Genomic DNA, 22495 nt, shown 5'->3' with positions numbered 1-22495 from the left:
ACACAATTAGTGGTAAAATCAAACTGGAGGATTGCCAGTGCTGACAATAGGAAACAAGGCAGAAGAAATACGAGGCCAGTGGGTTGGAATTCAAAAACCACAACTGTGGATCAAGTTGCCAAATCTCATTGCCCCAGATGTACATATAGTATGCCTACTGGGCACAGGGCATAGAACTTACATTTTCTCCCAGTACAGTTTTTCTATCTGCCGCTCCTTGCATCTGGTTCCTCTGTGGTTGACTCCCATGGAATACCCCAGGGGTGCAGTCACCAGGACTCACAATCCAACTTTTCTTCCGTGAAGTCAGAGCCAGAGTACACCATAGTATGCAGGCACACGTGACTGACAGCCTCTATACAAGATGAGCCCTTTGCTTGCTATATTTCTTATGCCGTAGGAACTATTCGCAACTGCTGAACTATACCACATAGTGCTATCAGCAGACGCTAAATAAGCAGAATCTGCCTGTTAGTTCTTCCATGCAATCAGATGTCAGGGACATTACTGCTTGAACTCTTTTGAACTGGGAGAAACTGATGTTATCTCAAGGAGTCTGCTAGCCGCGGATTCTTTGCCTGACAACAAAACCTCCAGCACAATGGTGTTTGGTTTCTCTATATTAGTCAAACTTACAAAACAAAAGGGAGAGAGAGCTGGAAAAGTACATCAGGCACACACTAATTTAGGAAGTTTTTGTCATTTAGATAAAAAAATAATTCTCTTCACTAAACTATAAATATATGCTTTGTTATTCATGTTAGTAAACAACTGCAAAACCATAAAATACGCTAGTGCATTAGGAAACTAAGCTATTCTGACTGAGGCTCTCAAATCAGAATAATCACTGACCTGTCACAAAATCCGTTAAACAATATGCCCAGCAGAGTTAAGACATACAGGTTTACTCATGACAGTTACTTATTCTCACATTGTAACATACAGTTCAACACAAGGACCATGAGACAAACAGATAATTAGACCTGTAGTCACTGGAAAGACTAAAACACAAGCTAATATAAAACCAGAGAACTCTGCTCTCTTCACTGCTTGCACAAACTGGATAGAAAGCCAGAGCTCAAACCACCTTGTGCTAGAATATCCAGTGACTTAAATAACCAAGCTCAATTTATAGATGTTAATCACAACAGGATGGCTGCTGTGAAGAAATATTCCATTAACAGTTTCTGGTGACAACAAACAATGATAGAGTTCACACTGCAACAAATACTATAATCAGAATACTTTGTTTCTATCAGAGGGTTTGTTTGTTTAATTTAAAAAAAATAAATAAATAGATAGATGGATTTGATTTGGCTGTCATACTTAATTTTTGTTCCCATCTGCCAGCTGGTGACATTACAATGCATCAAAATCAGCACTAATACTGTAAAGCTCTGTAACTTTAACAGGTTTTGGTTCTGACAAGATGAGAGGAACAGGTCTTTCTGATGTCAAATCCCGGGACAAGGCACACGGAGAATGGAGGATACAATGGTGGTTAGCTTTGCTTGGAATACTCCGACAGCAGAATCCCAGTTATCTATCCAAGCCTTCTTTTTTCCCATGACCTGCCACCATGTGGCTCTGGTCTAGTCACTCTTTGCCTCAACTCCACATCACTCGCACACATCGGATATATCCTAAATAGCAATAGATTATTAGGATTATAATATATTCCCATTAAACAAACTATTAGGTAATATTTTTTTATTTGACAAGTAAGTGTACATGATAAAATAAGCAACTCGTGTTGCTTACAAAAAGAAACTTTCCTTCTTAGCCACATATTGTAACCCAACAGCAGTGAAAATTAAGGTATCAGTAAAGGAAATGTTCTTTACATATACCCTATGTATATTCTATCCAGGGAATTCAGAGTGAAGATGCAGAATTCTGATTAACCAGGCACTGAAAGTTTAGCCATATTCCCATAAACATGCCTCAGGGTGCCCTAAGAAAAACAAGGCTGTAGGAAGAATATTTTACAGCAAACAATTTATTTGCTTAAGACGGCTTGGTTGGATCACCGCCTGGCAGTCAAACCCTGTGCAGCAGTTCCGGTAGGAATTACACATCAGTTTTAATGGGTGCTATGTTCCAATGCCTCCTAATGCATTTATGGTTATTGGCCAACTTTTTCACATAAAAGCAAGCGTGTGTGGATACAGAGGATTACAGACACACAAAGCTGAGCACAGCTGCTTCATTTTTGTAAAGCTTTTGTTTAAAAAAAAAAAAGTAGGGAGGAGAGTTGTGGTTACTTACCATCCTCATAAGCCGCTACAGCCAGAGAGCTGTTTATCCTCACAAAGGAGACATGCGGCTGGGGTCCAGGATCAGCAGAGCCATGCACTGGTTCCAGGATGGGGGCCGTGTAGTCCCAGGTGCGGGTGTCCCACAACCTCACATCTCCTGATGTATATCTGGAAGAGCAGGATGTTATTCATTCCAAAAATATTTGAAAAGATTTGGGAAAAGAGCCTTCAAACCAAATCCCACAGGAATGGGTCTCATTCTGTTTAAGTCCACTGCATGGCAACATCAATAAGACAACTTAGATACTGAGTCTGATTCTCCTCTCACTTACTCTGGTTTTATGCTGGCATAAATCCACTCATTTCAATGGAGTTATTCCTAATTTACACCACTGTTCAAAGCAGAATCAGGTCCATTAAGACTTTCAAACAGTCTAGAAATAAATCTATTAAAGTGTTCCCCATTGTAGTTAGTGAAATATGGCAACAACATACATTAACTTTCTAGAAGGGGTGTAAGTGGAGATGAGCACAGGGGGGGAAAACAAATGAATCAGTGCTCATTATATCACACTATAGATGGCAAAACCTGTACTGTAGCTTATGAATCAACCCTCTTTTGTCCTTAAGTCCTGCCTTCACTGCAAAAGCCATGTACAGAAATTTTTAATCAACAGCAGTATTTTTACACACACAAAGGACAGACACTGAAAACTAATGTTTTTTGTAGGCACAAGCTTTCCAGTGCCTCATCCATGCATCAAAGTTGCCTGAGTAAAGTCCCTGAAGGCTAATTGATTTGTTCATACAATTAAGTCCTGCCTTCTCACAGAAAGCTCATTTGCTGAAACACGTGACAATCTCTAGTTTTACTCCACTTAAGAATATAAAAAACCTAAACAGGCCTCTCAGATTACACCGGCCATACCTAATAGATGAATTAAGGCCACAAAACTGAGAGTGGCACAGAATCTGACTATACAGGGTGTGTTCTAAGGCACTAACCATACAACTAGAGGGGTGGGGAAAGAGAGTAATGGATGCTGTGTGCAGAGTGGAACAGTCTGCAGAAAGAATGTAAGATGACTATCCCATGTACCAGCTTCCTTACTACTGGGCAAAGTAATGGACTCAATCTGGAACGGAAAAAATAAAGGAATGGTGCACTTTAGTGTTTAATATGGAATCACAGTAGCATTGGAACAGTGAAAGCTCTAAAAACAGTTTCTTTATCTCTTTTTCTATAGTGCTTAGATCCAAACAGTGTTTTACAAATAGAAGACAATCCCCTTTCTCATCAATTTTTACATCCACCCCAATTTTTTGCAGAGGAGTTTCTTTTAGAATAAAATTTTTCATGAGATTGGAAGCTCTTCAGGGCAGAGGACTTGGCTTCTCCTTGTTTATAAAGTGCATAACATGCTTTTTCTGCTATATAAGTAATAAAAATAAATACTACTAATGATAAATGAGAGGAAGGATGGTCTTGTGGTTAAGGCACTGGACATGTCTACACTCGCACTTATGTCAGCAAATCTTTTATATCTCCAGGGTGTGAAAAAAAAAAAAAACCACACACCAAGCAACATAAATTTTGCCAGCATAAGTGCTTGTGTGCACAGCACTGTGTCAGTGGGAGAGCATCTCCCACCGACATAGCTACTGCCCCTTGTTGAGCTGGTTTGATTATGTCAACGGGAGAGCGCTCTCCCGTCAGCACAATGTGGCTACACAAGCGCTCTTACAGCAGCACAGCTGCATCGATACAGCTGTACCACTGTAAGCGTTTAAGTGTAGACATGGCCTCAGACTTGTGAGATCCAAGAAATTCCCAGCTGCTCCACAGATTTACTGAGTGACCTTGGGCAACTCATTTAATCTCTCAGTGCCTCAGTTCCCCATCTTCAAAATGGGGGTAATATAGTTTCCTTTCTCCCATCCTGTTTGTATAGATTATGAGCTCTTCGGGACAGAAACGATGACTTAATTATAAAAAGAAAAGGAGTACTTGTGGCACCTTAGAGACTAACCAATTTATTTGAGCATGGTTAGTCTCTAAGGTGCCACAAGTACTCCTTTTCTTTTTGCGAATACAGACTAACACGGCTGTTACTCTGAAACCTGACTTAATTATGTGTTTGTAAAGCACCAAGCGGAATGGGGCACCCATCTCAATTGAAGCCTCTATGCGCTATTGTAAAAAATATTTTTCTACTATTATTAATTTGTAAGTAACATTAAGAGTCCCTGCCCAGAATATAATATTTTAGAAAGTTCTAACTTAATCAGACAGACCATTTGGGGCTATGGCACCGATGAAGTGATGGCTTTTCCTTTTTCTGGAAATTCTTCTAGTTCCACACATCTCAAGTGATGGGATATGAATCAACAGAAAGCAATGGTTTCTCTTCCTCTCCTAGATGGTCTCCACTGAGACCGTGGCTCAAGCAGCTCTCTCCCACCAGAAAAAAACTGGCAGCACCCCCACCAACCCCCTCTCCTTGAGCCACTGCCCCCATTTCTGCCAGAAGAGTTGGAGCCAAATGACCAAGGCAGACCGTGCGTGTAGTGGAATGCCTCCAGTAGATACCCCTTGAAGATATGGGGGCAGCAACTCCATGAATGGAGGTGGAGGGGTGGTGAAACGACTATCTTGTCTCCATGGCCCAAGACACGAAGGCCAAACCTTTCAAAATTGTCCACTGATCTCGACTGTCCAAACCGAGTCACCTTGGGCTGGATTTTCAGAGGTACTGAGAATCTGCAGCTCTCATGGTCTTGAACTGGAGTTGTGGGTGCTCAGCACAACAGGTCTCAAGTTGGACACCCAAAAATCAAGGCACCCAGAATAACTTGCCTCCGGCCTCCTAACAGAAACTCCTGCTAATGGAATTTTCCCACTCAGAAGCAACAAGCGACAGATGCTACAGTTTTTCTTTTAGTAGCAGAATCCTAACTCCGCAGAAAGAGGCACTGGAATTGTGTGTAAATCTTCATCCACTGCATGAGAGAAGCAGGCAGCAGCCAGTATTCACAGCCCCAAGCATTAAAAAATTATAAGTCAGGACCCCCAACTCATGAGATCTGAAAAGTAATGAAGTCTGCATTGTCTTTAATTTCCATTCTATTGTCTGAGCTCTAGGGATTCATGTTTCCAAGCCTCTCTCACCTCCCAAACATGAGGGCTAAAAACTTATCTTATTTTTTAAATGAAAGGTATGATTCTCCTGTAATCACATCACTCCAGGAGCTGGAGCTTTAAGAGATACCACATATTGCTAGAGCTGACAGCACTGAGCAGCAGAATATTTACCTCCATGATTAACCGAAGGAAAAACAGTAGCATCTCTCCCTACACAAATGCATACTTGTTGGCACTTATTCAGATGTGTGAATGTTAAACAAAAGTGCAGGAGACTGGAGTGGGAGGCTGAAGGTTTAAGCAAAATTAGAGGAGGAAAAAAAAAAACAGAATTTGATATTTCTAAAAGCACTATGCCTAACTTCTCTATACAGCATGCAAGATAAGCACTCTGCGACTTAAAACATGCTACCACACATTAGAGAATAAAAATAGCTGATTGGTGTTGGATTCCTTAACAGTGAAACTGCAGAGATTCCAGTGTGAAAAGGAGTTTTTAAAACAATGCTTCTTTAATGCTATTCTAAAGGACAATACAGTCTCAATGTTAGCTCCATAAACATTGTTAAAGTATTAGAAGAAAAGAAAAGCAGCTTTTCTACTTAAAGCAATTCATTTTTACATCAAGGGATTGTTGCACATGGCAAAGTTTCATGTTCATGTGGCTGTTTCACCTACCATAGGTTGGCTCAGCAGAACAGTACACTGCACAGTAAATAATCTGCTCCTAGATGATAGCAATGCTGGAATTAATCTATTAAAGATTCTCCCACCCCAATAATTTTTAGGGTTCTCATGTAAATATTCTTCTGATGATTTATGTTAAACTGAGAGCACCACAAAATGAAGTCCTTTATACACAGACTAGATACAGAAACTTTTAAGCCCATTCACATGGTGGCTTCTCTGCTGAGATTGCGAACAAGGATGACAATTAAAGCTCATCTGGACTGCTTTATGCCAGGAAAAAAACCTCTAATTTATTTTTAATAAAGCAATAAATAGGTGCTATTTTCTATGGTATGGGTATCATTCAGCCGTTTTTTATTTTGCCCTTGCTGTTTTGTTGAATTCAGTATCAAATTCATACTCACTTTCCATGAAACAGAGCCATTTAAACACCTACTCCGTTGAAAATAGTTTACTCTACAAGGCATCCTATGTTAAAGAGTGGCTGAACATTCTGTATTTGCTCCCCATCCTTGAACACTAGTATTGGCTCACAATGCATTTCAAGATCCAGTTTCAGATCTCACACACTTTATTCACTCTGTGGTCTTGTTGAAACTTAAGGACCTTTCCTCTAGCTAATTCCCAGCCACACCTAGCACTCAACAAGCACCCACTTCCTGTGTCCCGTTCTGCTACTTTGCCAATGGTGATGAGACAGCCTTTGCTTCTGAAGCTCCTGCTAACCAGAAGAGCCCTTACCTACCTCATCACTTAATACTGCTAAAAAATAATGTCTTAATGCCTTTCTCCTACTACTTCTCCTTATTGTAGGATATACTGAACATAACCTTCCATAACTGTATTATTTATTCTGATATTATGTTTGGTAATGCATTTTAATCTCATTTTCACAAAAGATTCAGGCACTCAGAAGTCTAAAATCCATTTAATCTCTTTTGAAAATGGGATTTAGGCTCCTAAATCAGTTAGGCATTGTGACAATCAGTGCATCAAAGCCTAAATACCTTTAACACTCTACGCCTAACTGACTAGCCCAAGACAAAAAGTGTTACAGTCAAAGTTGAATGCACACCCCATGAATGAGGGGTTTTTTTTCCATCTGTTTACTTATGGAAACAATAATTTAACTGCTTTTTACTGGCAGCAGCTTTACAAGAAGGTAAGCAATAGTTTCCTTTCTCTCTTTTATAGTTGTGAAAGTGGAAGACAGGTGGCTACGAAAAACCTGTGGCTTGCTTCAGCTGGTATTCATGCTTACTCAGCAGTGGGCACTGAAATGCAGCACATGTGGAAGGAAGTGGAGGTGTGGAATTTGGACACCGTTCTAATGAAGTGGTACTGAAGAAACAGACAATTTCATAAGGGCAAAAACAAAATCAGATCTGAAAAAGCTTAACTATATTGGATAGCAAGAGCCAGAACAAATTTGGGGAAGGGGGAGGAAGACTGATCTCTCTCCAGAGCCCCAGATGTCTTTATGGTTGCCTAATGGCAATTACCTTCAACCAATTAAGACACTGCTATCACAGTTGCATTGTTAGTAAGCCTTTGGCCCTCAGTGTTGATGGCTGTCTAATTAGTGTTTGTGCAAAGTACAACTGCAACTAATACATAAGCTAACAAATACACAGAAGAAAAACTGATAGCAGAAGCATTTTCAAAACAGTAGTGAATTTGTTCATTCAATCCATGGCAACAGTGCAGGCAAACTGTTTCCTTCTTAATGTTCTCAGTGCTGGCAGGATGGATTTTCACTCCAAACAAATAGGTCATATAGGCCATCACTTGTTTTCTGTTTCTCTAGGATACTGGTATAGACCCTCGATTTGGGCTACCACAAGTACATCACTCCACAGCTATCGTTGAATGGTTTAACACCACGGATCTCTAATAAGCAGGCTCACAAATCAATTTACTATTCTCATAATTCCTCTAAAGAATATGTAGCAAAAAAAAATGAAAAAAATTTGCTTCACAGTTAGGTTTAATTTCCAGAAGGCAAACTCTGTTCTGTTTCCAGATACCTGTGGTGATCAACAAAACAAAACAAAGCAAAAAAACCCCAACAACTTCGTTTCAGGCAGTCAGTGACCATCTGTTAATACTCAAAAGATCTGATTATGAAATCCTTATTAAGTCACAACTCTTACTGAAGTCAGTGGGAGTTTTGCTCAAGTAATGATCCACAGTCATAGCACCGAGTTTAAACAGATGCCTGTTGATAAGCAAGTTAAATAATAATGAGCACTTTGTATTGTCATGCTGCACTGAACATCTCAAATCTTTCATCTTTATTCTACTAACAGTAATTAACCAGTCCTTCATGAAGTTAATGAAGGTACCTAGTCAGTGGGTTCTCTCATAGCATTTGTTTTTGGTTTGTTTGTTTTTTTTGGGGGGGGGGGTTCTTTTTTGAGAACAAGAGTCAGTTAAACATGCAAATCCAGTCCACAAAAACCCCAGCCTTGCTCATTCAAATCATCCTATGTCTTCTTAGGTATTTATATTGCACCAGTACTGTAGTAGATGAGTGCCTCATAGTCTTTAATGTTTTATCCTCAAGACCCATGAAGTAGGGCAGTGCTGTTATACCCATTTTACAGATAGGGAAATTGGGCAAGCACTTTAGTCTGTGTGTGCCTAATGTGCTAAGGACAATTACTTTCCACAAGGCCCATATAACAAGGTGACAGATTATATATTCAGTTTCAAATACCTCATTAAAATTATGACAAGTTAGGAGTCCATCAAAAAGCAACACACACAGAGTGATTAAACAGATTCTATGGCCTTGGGTATATTTAGACAGTTAAAACCCTGAAATCTTCACTGCTGTCAGAAACAGTGGAAGCTGTAGTTTAGGCATAGCTTGGGTCTGTGTATCCGTGTCTTCTGACCCTGCACAGAGGAAAGTTAGACGACAGAGGGATAACAATGCCCAATCCTTACCTATGCTCCAGCTTTCTCTACTAGCAGTTATTTTTGGATACTAATTTTGCCACTGTAAACATAGTTTATTACATATATACATACATACGTACATAGAGAGAGACACACACAGACAGACAGACAGGGAGGAATTATTTAGGAGGGCACAAGAGAGTATAACTAGAACAGGATGAAAATAAGAAAAGGAAATTTAAACTCAATATCAGGAAAGGGGAATGGTGTAAGTCCCATCATTTAAAAGAACGCTAGACAAACCTGGAGATGAGAGGTGAAGAGCACATGGAGCAAACCTTGCAACTGGTAAGCCGAATTATCTTTTTCATTTTTAATGTCCACAATTCCATCCCACACTTAGTTTTGAGTGGCTTATTATTAGTCAAGACAGATGTCTCAGTGTACAGCCAAACGGTAAGTATGGACCATTTTGGCATCAGAGTGTGTGCGACTTTGTACCCAGCAAATTAATTGTGGGCATCACTTTGCTCCAACCCCTAGAAAACAGGGGCTAATAGCACCTGATGACATGCTGTTGGAGAAGGCACGGTGTTCTTTTGTTGAGAATCTGTACTGGATGTATCAAAATAGCATTTCAAAAGAGCATGCAGAAATATTTACAAAAGCTACTAATATTAAACAACTTTTCAGTCAATTTATTAAGTGCATGCAGCTTATATCCCAAGGTAATTGGAACAAACAGAAGTGTTAAATAGCATCCAGGACATTTCTTGTTCAGAGCCAGCAATCTGTCTTTATCAAAAATATTTTACAGCGAATTTGATTCTAAAATTTGATTATAATTCCTCCCTTAAATCCAAGGAGAAACAGGATTTTTTAAAAATTTTTTTTTAAATGATGTGAGGTTTCTACTTCAGTATAATCTTTGCTTGGCGGGAATAAGAAAGTACCCTGACAACCAATTTAATTAACAGTGCTGGACTGCTGCAAAGCCACTGAAACCATAGCTGGTATTCACCTCACTGCCACAGTATCACTGAGCAGGGCTGTTGGTACTTCCGCATAATAGTTTCAAAAGGAGACAAAAATACAATGTAAGAAACATACAGTAATTGCTCAGACTTCAGTTGGGGACAAGAGAGACATGATAGCTTGATTTAAGAAGATATGAAGTAACGTTACATCAGCAATATATGCAAATTTTTAACATGCTAGGTAAGAGGAGAAAGTGCTAATTGAAAAGGCAACATTTGTAACAGCCCAGAAGGTATAAGGTTATTATAACTTTAAAATGAAATATATGAATGTGTTTTTTATTTAATGTAATTTTAAAGTCAGGACAAACTAATCTAGCCCCAGCAGAAAATTGGGCTTTATAAAATGAAGTAAACTGTTGCAGATCTGGGAATATTAGACATTACTGCCATTCAAAACAGCCATGCACTCCTTGGAATCTGATAAAAGCTTTGGGTAAAGCAGCAGCTTAATGGTCAGGCAAAATGGAGTGACTGGGAGCTTCTACAAAGAGCCAGTCTCAGGTTTCTCCTGCCAGTTTCACCTGAAAGGCTCTTTTTCACTAGGTGGCAGTGAAGTGAATACACTTGTAACCTGAACTACCTTGCATGTTTTGTAATCCTATCTGAACTTGTGATGTCATTTGTTTTCAACCCTTTGAAAGGTGACCCGCAAAAGGAAACAATATTAAAGTTGGGCCATTTTTGTTTCTTTATCATTAGTGACAAAGACTTGAAAGGTTTCTTGATCTATTAAATGTCTCCTTTCTGGGGTTTTTGTTTGTTTTCGGGGGGGCAGGGGTTGCATTCAGACCCTGCCCCATCTGAAAAAGAATTACTGAAATGGTGACATCACAAGTGTAGAGAGTGAAAATTGAGCAATTAAAAGGGGAAGGGATTTTAGTGAGTTTGAAACTTTTGTTTGTTAATGTATATTCAAATTTAATGACTAAATATTTTGGAGAAACATCTTTGTTATGTTTTCAAACAAATCTGCCCCTTCAGTTAAGGTGCGACTAGCTACCAGTATACATTCTGAGAGGCATCTATTGAACCTTAAAGCAAAACCAAAAATTAGAGCAGAGCAGATAGGAGGATAAAAACAGAGCATCTCTCCACCACTCCCAGCAACAAACAAGCTAAGAGGTGAGACAGGATGTCCTGCAGGAACAAACCCTAGAAATAACCAGCTCAGGCTAAGGGTTATGTTTGTGGCTCAGAACTAAAAATAAAGAACGACTCCAGGATGTTGGGTGGCCTTTGGACACTAATCCAGCCTATGCTGCTTTAATGCAGGGACTCTATATGTCACACTCCTGGTTAAAAAACTTTGTGCCACACAACGTGAAGTAATAGATACCAAGGTCAGAAGGGACCATTATGATCATCTAGTCCGACCTCCTGCACAACGCAGGCCACAGAATCTCACCCACCCTCTCCTGCGAAAAACCTCTCACCTATGTCTGAGCTATTGAAGTCCTCAAATGTCTTTAACTCTCCACACACAAGCATGTGTAACCCTCACAAGAGAAAACATTTCTACAATCCCTTCTCCGACACAAAGAAATTTAAACATCAGAGGCCTCATCTCTTCCCTTCCCAGTTGTTGGAAAAGTGGTCTCACTGTTTATGGACTTGACGTGTAAAGTTTTCAAAAATATGTACAACAGAAAATCCAATGGCAAAGAAAGTACTATTTCCACAGACATGGTGTCATGCTGCACAGAGGGGAAAAAAATCCTTAATAAGAGGATGATCAGGGACTTTTCTTTGTTGGTGGGCTGTGTGTGTGCGCGTACACGGGGAAGGACAGAGGAGGCAGACACCACAGCAAAGTGAGTATTCATATAGATATGAAAGTTGAAAGGAGCCTGCAACACAGTTCAAGGATGCCTGCACCCAAGCATCCCACATAGAGCCTATCAGGCAGCAATAAAACAACCGCTGTTGTACTACCAGAGCAGTGCTCTGCGATACTGGCAGGATCCTTTACCTAGAAACAGCTCATAATCTAATGAACTCCAAATAACTTGTCAAGTAGGGCTTTGAGTTTTTGTGCTTCAGGGATTCATTGTGATTGCAAAATGGAGTGAGTAACAACTGACTACAATGTCCAGTAGGGTATGTCAATACTAGCAAAGGAGATTAATGTAGAGATTACCATGCAGGTATACATTATCTTAGATGATTGTGATGGATATTTTTAGAATACTGTAATGATGGAGGAAAGAACTGCTGCAGAACTCAGGTGTGCTACAGATATTTACTGCATAACAGTCAAACATATACTGAAAACTAATGTATTCAGAAATTGTGAAACATTTTCCATGACAATTTATAAGATACACATATACAGATAAGCTACTGCTTAGGTCAGTTTTGACCTTTACATTTTAACAAAAACTCCAATTATATTCAAGAGACACACTGGGGGTGGCTGAAAGGCCAGCGTCTCTTTAAGTGGATCCTTTGAGACAAGTAACTGTAGAAAGGCTGGTGTATACAACATTGATTGGGAGTGAGGTAACCACAAACATCACTGTCTCAAATGAAAAGGAATTCAAGGTCTGACCCAGAAAACAAGCATCGTAACCACTAGATAAAATTTTAATGATAAACACAAGATGCTCCACACACAGGCCAGACTGAATTATCTGATAAAGCCATAAATGCAAGGTTCTTTTAGAAAGAAGAAATCTTAGCAGCCTCCTTCAACCCACAGCTCAAGCTGTGCTAAATCAGTCCTTGATATTGTGCCATCTTCTGGTTTGGGTATTGGCAGCAGGATGGAGAGAATGTGGAAGGCAGGAAGATAAATTATGGGTTTCCCTATACAAAAGTGAGTTCCAATCTGTTCATATTTTGCTTCCTTACAGGAAGCAGGAAGACAATGTCTCAACCTACTTGGTTCCAAATGACTGCATACTCCTGAACGAGTTTAGTCAGGTTAACAATAAAGTTTGCAAAGCACAATTCAGGGTAACAGTGGTAAGTCACCCTCTTAGAATTGTTTGTCTATAACCTTTTCACGTTCCTTTTCAGACAAATTTAAAAACCCTCTATGGCAAATTAAAGAGCTGTACTATTCCATTTTTCTGCCATATAAGAGACAGTATAGTGAAGCATCTAGAGTTTGTATTTATTTCTTCCAGAGGGGTGATGAAGCTGAGCCACAAAATGACGCTATAACATTTAGCGTGCTAAGTGCCACTGTTTCCAAAGCAATAAAATATTGATTCAAATGCCACTAATTACAAAATTAGTTCTAAGATTATAAAAAATAATCGTTAAGGTCCCAATCCTGTGGACAGTTACTCACATGCTGAACTTTAGGGACATGATGAGTCCCATTCAATTCACATGTGTAATGCTAAGCATAAGTGTTTGCAGGGCTGGAGACACAATCATTAAATGTAAAAGATTACTGATATTTACACCCAGAAGTAAATTGACTTCTGTTAACCTCAGCTATTAAACTACTCATTCACTACTAGGATGCAACAGCTAAATATTGATCACTGGATTCATTATAGTTTTATGACTTATAAATCTGAAAGATGTGACGCCATTAACCACAATACTATAAAGGATTTTTTTGCGGTTTTTTAATGTTTGGAATCCAAGAACCACCTATTTCAATTAAAGCTGCATATTTAGGTACTTCTGTTCATCACATGAGGATGGTAAGGTATTTTCTTATATAGTTAGCAACTTGTAAGTTTCAGCTACTTTTTTGTAGGTATGTCTTGTTTTTATTCCTACTTTTACTGAAGACGATGGTGTCTAAGCTTGACAGCTTGCCTTTTTATGAACAGAAGTTGGTCCAATAAAGATTACCTCACCCACCTTGTCTGTCTAAACATTTAAAAAGAAACACTGCTATTAAAAAAGTAAGAAAAATAAAATCTGAAAATATCAATATACCTGGGGACAGACCTTCTGAAATAAAACTTCTTAAAACTCAGACAGAAGGAACTGGGAACTGTAAGCTCCACAGACCACCTGTTTTAAAAGAGCAGGAGACACAAAGACAAGATACTTGGGAAAAAATGCCACAGACTTGAAGCTGAACACACCGTATAAATGGCAAACATGATTACAGGTTGTGAAAGCAGTACCAGTAGTCTTGTTTAAATAACAATTCTTAAAAACAGCTGGGCAGTTTTAGGATGGTATGAAATTTTGTGCTATCTTGAAAGAATCAGAACTTGAATGTCATTGGTAGAATGCCAGATGCATCTTCTCTTCTGGAAAATTGTATTCGAATTCGGGTGGCTAACCTGGGGCTCTGGAGCCGCACACGGCTCTTCAGAGGTTAATATGCGGCTCCTTGCATAGGCACCGACTCCGGGGCTGGAGCTAGAGATGCCAACTTTCCAATGTGCTGTGGGGTGCTCACTGCTCAACCCCCTGCTCTGCCCCAGGTCCTGCCATCACTCCACCCCTTCCTGCCCCCTCCCCTGAGCCTGCCATGCCCTTGTTCCTCCCCGCTCCCCACCAGAGCCTCCTGCGCACTGCAAAATAGTTGATTGTGGCAGGTGGGAGGCATGGGGAGGGAGGGGGAGGCGCTGATTGGCGGGGTGCCAGTGGGCAGGAGGTGCTGGGGGCAGTGGATGGGGGGCTGCTGACATATTACTGTGCCTCTTTGGCAATGTTCATTGGTAAATTCTGGCTCCTTCTCAGGCTCAGGTTGGCCACCCCTGTATCAGATATCTGGAATACACTTGTGTGCGTGGCATTTTAAAGGGATGTTCTCAGGTAGCCTACATTCCAAATAAGAGTGAAGTGCAAGTAGTAAACAGGCTGTTTGTGGACAGTATAACTACATCAGTTTACACTCAATTTCTATTGCTTATGGTTGTGAAGAAAACCTTCCAAACAGGCACGTAGAAAGAAAGACAGAAAGACAGCATAAACTTTGGAACACAGTAGCTCAGCAAGCAGTGGGTTCACAGCAAATTCTGCCACCGTGGTGTCAAGGTTCCTTCCCCACTCTGAACTCTAGGGTACAGATGTGGGGACCTGCATGAAAAACCCCCTACCTTATTTTTACCAGCTTAGGTTAAAACTTCCCCAAGGTACAAACTATTTTACCTTTTGCCCCGGACCTTATTGCTGACACCACCAAGCGTCTAACAAAAATAACAGGGAAAGAGCCCACTTGGAAACGTCTTTCCCCCCAAAATCCCCACACCCCCTTTCCTGGGGAAGGCTTGATAAAAATCCTCATCAATTTGCATAGGTGAACACAGACCCAAACCCTTGGATCTTAAGAACAATGAACAAAAAGCAATCAGGTTCTTAAAAGAAGAATTTTAATTAAGTAAAAGAATCACCTCTGTAAAATCAGGATGGTAAATACCTAACAGAGTAATCAGATTCAAAACATAGAGGATCCCTCTAGGCAAAACCTTAAGTTACAAAAAACCACAAAAACAGGAATATCCATTCCATTCAGCACAACTTATTTATCAGCCATTTAAACAAAACAGAATCTAACGTATATCTTACTAGATTGTTTATTAACTCTTTACAGGAGTTCTGACCTGCATTTCTGCTCTGGTCCCCACAAAAGCAACACACAGACAGAGAGAACCCTTTGTTCCCTCCCTCCCCGGCTTGTCTCCTCATTGGTCATTTTGGTCAGGTGCCAGCGAGGGTATCTTAGCTTCTTAACCCTTTACAGGTGAAAGGGTTTTTCCTCTGGCCAGGAGGGATTTAAAGGTGTTTACCCTTCCCTTTATATTTATGACACGTGGGATCACAGAATATATTGCGCCTGCTAATAGGAACACAGCCACTTTGCTAGTGACAGACTCACAACCGTTGAAGTGACTGCAAAGGAACAAACATCATGACATTAAATAAAAATGACTACGTTAAGAAAAGAAGAAAAACTAAGGAATAGGCTACAAAAGGGAACATACAAATAGAAACTGGGGTGGGGAGGGCTTTAAATCCATGAAAAGAAGGACAACCCCAAGCAGAAGAGGGACCTGATAAGCATTTGCGTAACATCGCCTTTCCACTCATTGCCTTCTGATTTAGATCTCAGCTCACATGCACAGCCATACAATTCAAAGATATTTCATCTTGCATGGGAAGTTTATAAGAGTCCTTCATACTCCGCTGATCTGGAGCAACCTTTATTATAACCAGTTGAAGTATTTGGTATGTGGGGTGTCATTTTTAGGCATTTTTCTCTAGTCCCACTGTACATAAACGTACCATTAACATGAAGTGTTGCCATAAAACGTCATGTGTACTATGGGACTACGACACTTTAATGGTGTCCTCTAACTATTCCCACAACATCATTTCTATTTAATAGTGTGACTTCTTCTAAAGCGACAATAATTACAAAACCTATGAAATATAACTAGTGTAAATTTAAAATCATACATCCATTGGGATAGTCAGGGTAATCTCACCAGCAAGTCTGGGATGTTCTCAGAATCAGAAACACTTTCAGAGTACTGTACAGATAAATAATCATAGCAGAATAAACAAGGGTGCCAATAAAGCTGGAAGAATCAAATATTAATGAAATTCCTGAAAACTAAGTCTTTAGGTCTGCATCTTAAATAAGGTTACATCATAACAATGAAGTGCTTCCAGAAGTAAAGAAAAATAATTCCGCTGGAATACTCTTTCCTGTAGGAAACACAAGAATCTCTCCTGTAATTCAGGAAGAGTTGTATCTGAGAAGTAATAAAAACTGCAGTACTATTTTCATATAGGTCTGTTCTGCACTGTACACATTCCAGGTACCAGTGCAATATAAATAGTTGTATTTAATCAGAAGATGCAAAGGTATATACAGAAATTACAATGAACCTAGACAACCTTTCAATTTATCTAAGTATTGCAGTGATCATTTCAAAATAGGCACAACAATAACAAACAAGGAAAGCAAGTTCTTTCCTCCCTCAACATCCCAGCTCCTGCTAAATCATGTTGCTTCTTCCTGTTGAATATTAAGATGCCAGTCCATTCTTTTAATTTCAGTCCATTTGTTTCTATCCTCACTACTGAAAGCCTTGTCCATGTCTTAGTTACCATAACCCCTTCCTCTCTGGCCTCCCATTTCATTCACAACTCTCTCCACTACAGTTTATTCCAAAAATCACGGCTGCAGTTATCTTCCTCTCTCGCCACTTACATTATATCATTCTCCCTTGAATCCATTCACCTTTTTTTACTACATCCAACTAAACATTTGTTCTCACCTTCAAGGCCTTACACATCCTTAACTGTTTAATTCTGTCTCTTATGCCTTGTCTATACTAGAAAAGTCACCCTAGTGTATCTGCATTAGAGGCTCGTACTGCTTTCACTAGTTTGATTTAACTAAACCTATCTTGTTCCCAACACTTCTCCCAACCCTCTTTCCTTTCTTCATTTCCTTCTCTCAATATTGGGTACTTTTAAAAAATTATTGACTATCATGCAACCTGTTGCACATAGAAGTCTCCTACACTTGTCTCTCCTTAAAATCCAGCAACCTCCTTCCACTCTCTTCCTTCACTTGTGGTCCCCACACTGTCTCATATTTGAGCTTGCCAACATTGTTTTTTGGTTGTTGTTTGGGTGGGGGGTTTCTTTGTTTTTTGTCTGTTTGTATTTTTGAGGAGGGGGTGGGTGGGCTGAGGTATTTTAGGGGAGGGGTTTTTTTAGCAATAGTGTAGCTCAGATGCATTGCACTGGTGTAAAAAGTGACTCCCCAAGGAAAGCTGCACTGATGTAAAAAGTGACTTTTGGTGCAGCTTACCCTCAAGTACACCAGAGCAACTCATCTACACTATGTGTTTATATTGGTGCAGCTAAAAACACGCAAAAGCAAAGCCTTAGTCAGTCTTACCCGTCTCAGCTTGCTAACTCTTTCAGCTGGGAAAATTTTTAACTGTCAACTTTTTTAATTTAAGTGTCACTTCTAAGAGGACTTGCAGTAGAGAATTACAACAGTCTTTCATCTTGGTGACAGTACATCTCAACTGGAAAAGAGCTGCTGGAAAACATAACTTCTCCCTATTATGTCAGTCTGGATTTGCTTGTGAATTAGTCAAGATACAGCACGCAAGAGCTCACAATGAGGAAGACTATACAAACATTAAACAATTTCATACTTACCCAGCAATGGCAACTCCATCACAAGAATGCACATCACACAAAACTTTACCCAACTCATACTGTAGCTGGCTCACAGCACCGATGCGGTTCTGCACAGAAATACAGGGATACACTGTTGTTTCTGTAATAGGTTCATCTAACACCAGATTCTCCTAGAAGCCCAGGCCTTCCTAATGCTTTTTTATGGGTCAAGAGGTTACACTGCCCATTTTAGTGGAGGTCAGAGGAAAGAACAGCCATCCAGTATCTGCTCATCTCCTATACATTTCAGAGTCTCTACTTCCCCATGTATTCTCTCAATAAGAAGAAGAATGACACTGCTTTACTATGAAAGAGACAGCTGTAGACTGCTACAGACTAAAAGCATCTCTCTCTCTCATCAAATTAAGAGGTGAATTGGGATGGGCTGCAGAAGGGTACAGAACCACATGCATAGACTGATTCCAGTGGGGACTTGTCCCAAGAGCAAGGACTGAAGGACCGGGTCTTTAAGTGATGATTACATGAATAGAGGGCACAGGAGCTATGGTCCAGTGTCAGAGCACATTTTCAAAGTGAAAGCAAGACAGGCAAGCAAGCCACCAACAGCTGAGAGGAGGGATCATTTAACCCTGCACTGCCTTCATCTTCTTATTGGCAAAAAAGACTGCAATAAGAGGCTCACATTTCACTAGCAGTAGAATGACTGGTTTGAGCTGTGTTATATCGTTTCTACATGGTCATCACTGAGTACTATTTTCAAAACTCCTCTCATTTTACCTTCCAATTGGTTCTTAAAGTGCGCTCTTTGATATAGCAGTCTTGAAGAGCAAGTTTCCAGCAGGAACAATCAGAGATGCTGGCATCAGGCAGGTACCCTTCCTGTTGGCACAATCTGTACCAAAGCACTTCATCTTCTGCAAGTACTTTCCATGTCCTGCTCACCTAAAAGCAGACAGAAATGAAATAAATATCATCAGATCAGGTAAATATCCAGGCCCAACTGTCATCCAAATCAATGCATTTATTTTGCCCTACCTTTGTGACAACATGCCCTTTTAAAATTCTAGTGGGAAGAGAGGAGGTAGGTAGCATTAAAGATTCCACATAAATTCATATTCACAATTGTGTTTTCACATTTATAGGCTAAAGATAACTCTGATGTCAGCATCACCCCTCTAAAGCCCTGCTGACAATGACTGATTAGGAATGTGACAGCAGTGAGATATAAAATATTGTATTACAGTGTGCATCAATAAGAATGAAGTATTAAACTAAATTTTTAAAGGTTTCAGAGTAACAGCCGTGTTAGTCTGTATTCGCAAAAAGAAAAGGAGTACTTGTGGCACCTTAGAGACTAACCAATTTATTTTAGCATGAGCTTTCGTGAGCTACAGCTCACTTCATCAGATACATCTGATGAAGTGAGCTGTAGCTCACGAAAGCTCATGCTAAAATAAATTGGTTAGTCTCTAAGGTGCCACAAGTACTCCTTTTAAATTTTTAAAGGAGCCTCAAGTTGCTGTCTATTTCAGAAGGAATTGCTTCAACATAATGAAGTGTGCCTAGAATTACCATTTTTAAAGATTCAAAGGAAAAAAACACTTTAAACAGTGATTGCTCTACATTTCTTGCATGAAAGAGAACAGTGAAATAGCTCCATGTGAGAGATGCTATTGTCAATGAGATCAGTGATAAGCCTGTTTTCAATCCTAAGGTTGCATCTCACTTCTAAGTGTCATATACCAAGTAACCCAGAATTTAGGGCGTACAGTCCACACCAGTGCAGTGCACTGCCAATCATTGAATATACCAGATAAGAACGAGGATGTCCAGACTGAAAACAAATATGCTTTATAGAAATACAGTTGTATTTTTGCTCATAAGAATCAAACAGCCAGAAACACCAAACTGCAGTTTGAGACATTAACTACATATTTGGTGGCAAAAATGGAGTCACCAGGTCTCCACTGCAAAACATGAATAGCTAGACTTCACCAATGCAACATGTGCCATAATATTAACTGCTGCTATGTGTTGCTTGCACTGAAGTGCAGAGAAGTAGGATCAATCAACAAACTCTGCTGTGGCCAGAAAATCCTAGCAGCTTTATTGTAACTTGCTTCTTAGTCTCTCTCTCTTTTTTTTTTTTAAAAAAAAGGCCTTTTCAAATTGAAATTCCATTAGAGAAATTTGTAAGTGTATTACAAGATGGGGACATAATTTCTCTAAGGGGTAGAGCATTTAACATGCACCCCTCTGTGACAAACAGACTGCAATTTGGGTAGAGAACTGGAAAAGGAATAGCTATGTAATAACATTTGAAGAGTTATGCAACCATGACTGAGTGGGGAGTAAGCCCTGGGAAGAGAGATCAGTCTCTATGGCTGCATAGCCTGCAGGGCTGTTCAGGGTCAGCAGCTGTGAAAGCTTCTCTTTCTTGGACTGGGTACCCACCTCAAGCACAGCTACTGTTCTCTTTAGTGACTCTAGACCTCGGTCCAAATTGACCACATACGCTGAATTAGTTTTCATCACTGGACAAGACAGAGATCTGGATTACAGTTATTCACTTAGAAGTGAGGAAATCTGTAGTATGCCTTCCCTGACTATATTGGTCTTAAAACTAAAAACCAAGGACTTTAATGACCATCATCATTTCCATCCCTGAAGGGACACGGTCACGTAGCTCAGGAGAATCAAAATGATGCCAAAACTTTAAAAAACTGTTCTAATCCAGTGGGGAAATCTCCTTTCAATTCCAGTTATTGGAAAGTAATACAAATCGACACACTGTTGCCTAGACAAAGACAAAAGCTTCCATTTTTTGCTGGCACAGACAAAAAAGCAGCTGTTCTGCAGAAGTTAAGACTCTGGGCAAACACTGTGGATCGGAAACGAACCTCTCTGTCTCTTTAGCTGGAATGCATTTCTGCTGACATTGATGAGGCAGGCTTGTGCACAAACAGAGAAGTAAACAAAATCAAGCCATGCCAACTTCTGCCCTGTTACCAATATATGGAAGAAAGAAAGGGGAAAAAAAAATGTGTGTGTTGCCAAAATAGGCAAAATTTGTTGAGACATTTCCAGTTTCAAGTTTTTAAGCTGGTTTTAAACAACAGGGTAAAAAATATTAGAACTAATTATAGCATCATTTTACCTTTCATGAACAAACATTCAAAGGGGGGGAAGAAATCCTATCTTATGATTTTTTTAATCAAATTACATTGAGTCTTGCCAGTTTACAAGCATGCATTTCCAAAGGATGTCTAACGTAGCCTTTCCTTAATGCACCAAAACTGGCACGACAATCCCTAGTAAAAGCCCCACCGGGCGAGCCTCAGCTGCAAGAAGTCTCTAATAAAAGTGTCTCAAGCATTTCACTTCACAACACCACTGCGAGCTGCAGCATTAAAAACCAGCTATTGGCTGAAATCAGATTTATTAGCACAGCTTCAGTTAGAATTTCAGGTGAGGTCTTGGGAGCCAAAAAAACATGGCTTTTTTTGTGTACACGCACACATGCTCACAACCTGCTTGCTAACGGCTAGCCAAAGAGCTCAGTCGAAACACTCAAAACTCTCGTTAAAAAATAAATTGGGACCATAATTATTTTTCAAGTCTGTATTATGTAAATCTCCAAAGCTTATCGACATTAACGTCTTGCATGGCTTACTCTGCATCTAGAAACTACTTTTTTTATTTTGCCTTTAACGTCACCATTATCTTTTTATCACATCACATCAGATTTCTTGCCAGTCTCCATAGAGAAAATTCTGTTTCCCCTCAGATCCACACAGGGGCATCACTACGTCTTCCTTACATACAGCCGAGCATGAAAGTGGTGTTCATAAATTTAGAAATTTTACCTAATTTAAAGCTATTTGCATATTTTAATAAGATCTATAGGACTCCTCCCATCAGATTCCAGACTTTATTTTCTTGTTCTGACTGACCAAAATCCCACTGAACAAATACCTATTCCTCCCTTTCTCTAAGTTTCCTCCCTTCCACCACCAAACTGTACTAAGTTATTACAAATGTACATCCCAAGATGAATCCTAGGGACTTCAATGAGAAAGTATAAGCTCTAATGTAGTGCAGAATTTGGCCTAAATGCTAATAATTTCATCAAGAGCCGCTAAGACTACTCTTGTTATTAACAAAAGAGTTATCAGTTCCCTCCAAACACCAAGTTCAGGAAATCTCTGTCCATCTGCTTCTCTACTTCCTCTCTCATCCTATTGACTGGCTTGAGTTTAGCTCATTGAACATAAGAAAAGAGGTAAGTCCCATCCATCCATGCTTCAGAACTGTATGTGAAAAAGTTAAGAGACGACATCAAACCATATGTGGCTTTTTATATATCCCATACA

The 22495-nt window shown here is 39.7% G+C and overlaps 1 protein-coding gene across 2 annotated transcripts in view; it reads right to left on the bottom strand.

Annotated features, from left to right (window-relative positions):
* FBXW8 (F-box and WD repeat domain containing 8) overlaps positions 1 to 22495 on the bottom strand; it is a 62930-nt gene that overhangs the window by 32873 nt on the left and 7562 nt on the right. For both annotated transcript variants that reach the window (XR_013348038.1, XM_077834754.1), the window contains exons 3-5: positions 18900 to 19064; positions 18141 to 18229; positions 2269 to 2426 (exon numbers count right to left, since the gene is read on the bottom strand). Coding sequence is in view for 1 of the 2 variants with exons in the window: in XM_077834754.1 (XP_077690880.1) it covers positions 2269 to 2426; positions 18141 to 18229; positions 18900 to 19064 (412 nt within the window). In the remaining variant the exon portion in view is untranslated. The remainder of the gene's footprint in view (positions 1 to 2268; positions 2427 to 18140; positions 18230 to 18899; positions 19065 to 22495) is intronic.

Source organism: Eretmochelys imbricata, chromosome 15 (genome assembly GCF_965152235.1).
Source record: "Eretmochelys imbricata isolate rEreImb1 chromosome 15, rEreImb1.hap1, whole genome shotgun sequence".
Classification (NCBI taxonomy): Eukaryota; Metazoa; Chordata; order Testudines; family Cheloniidae; genus Eretmochelys; species Eretmochelys imbricata.
This window is presented reverse-complemented; position numbering and strand designations above follow the sequence as displayed.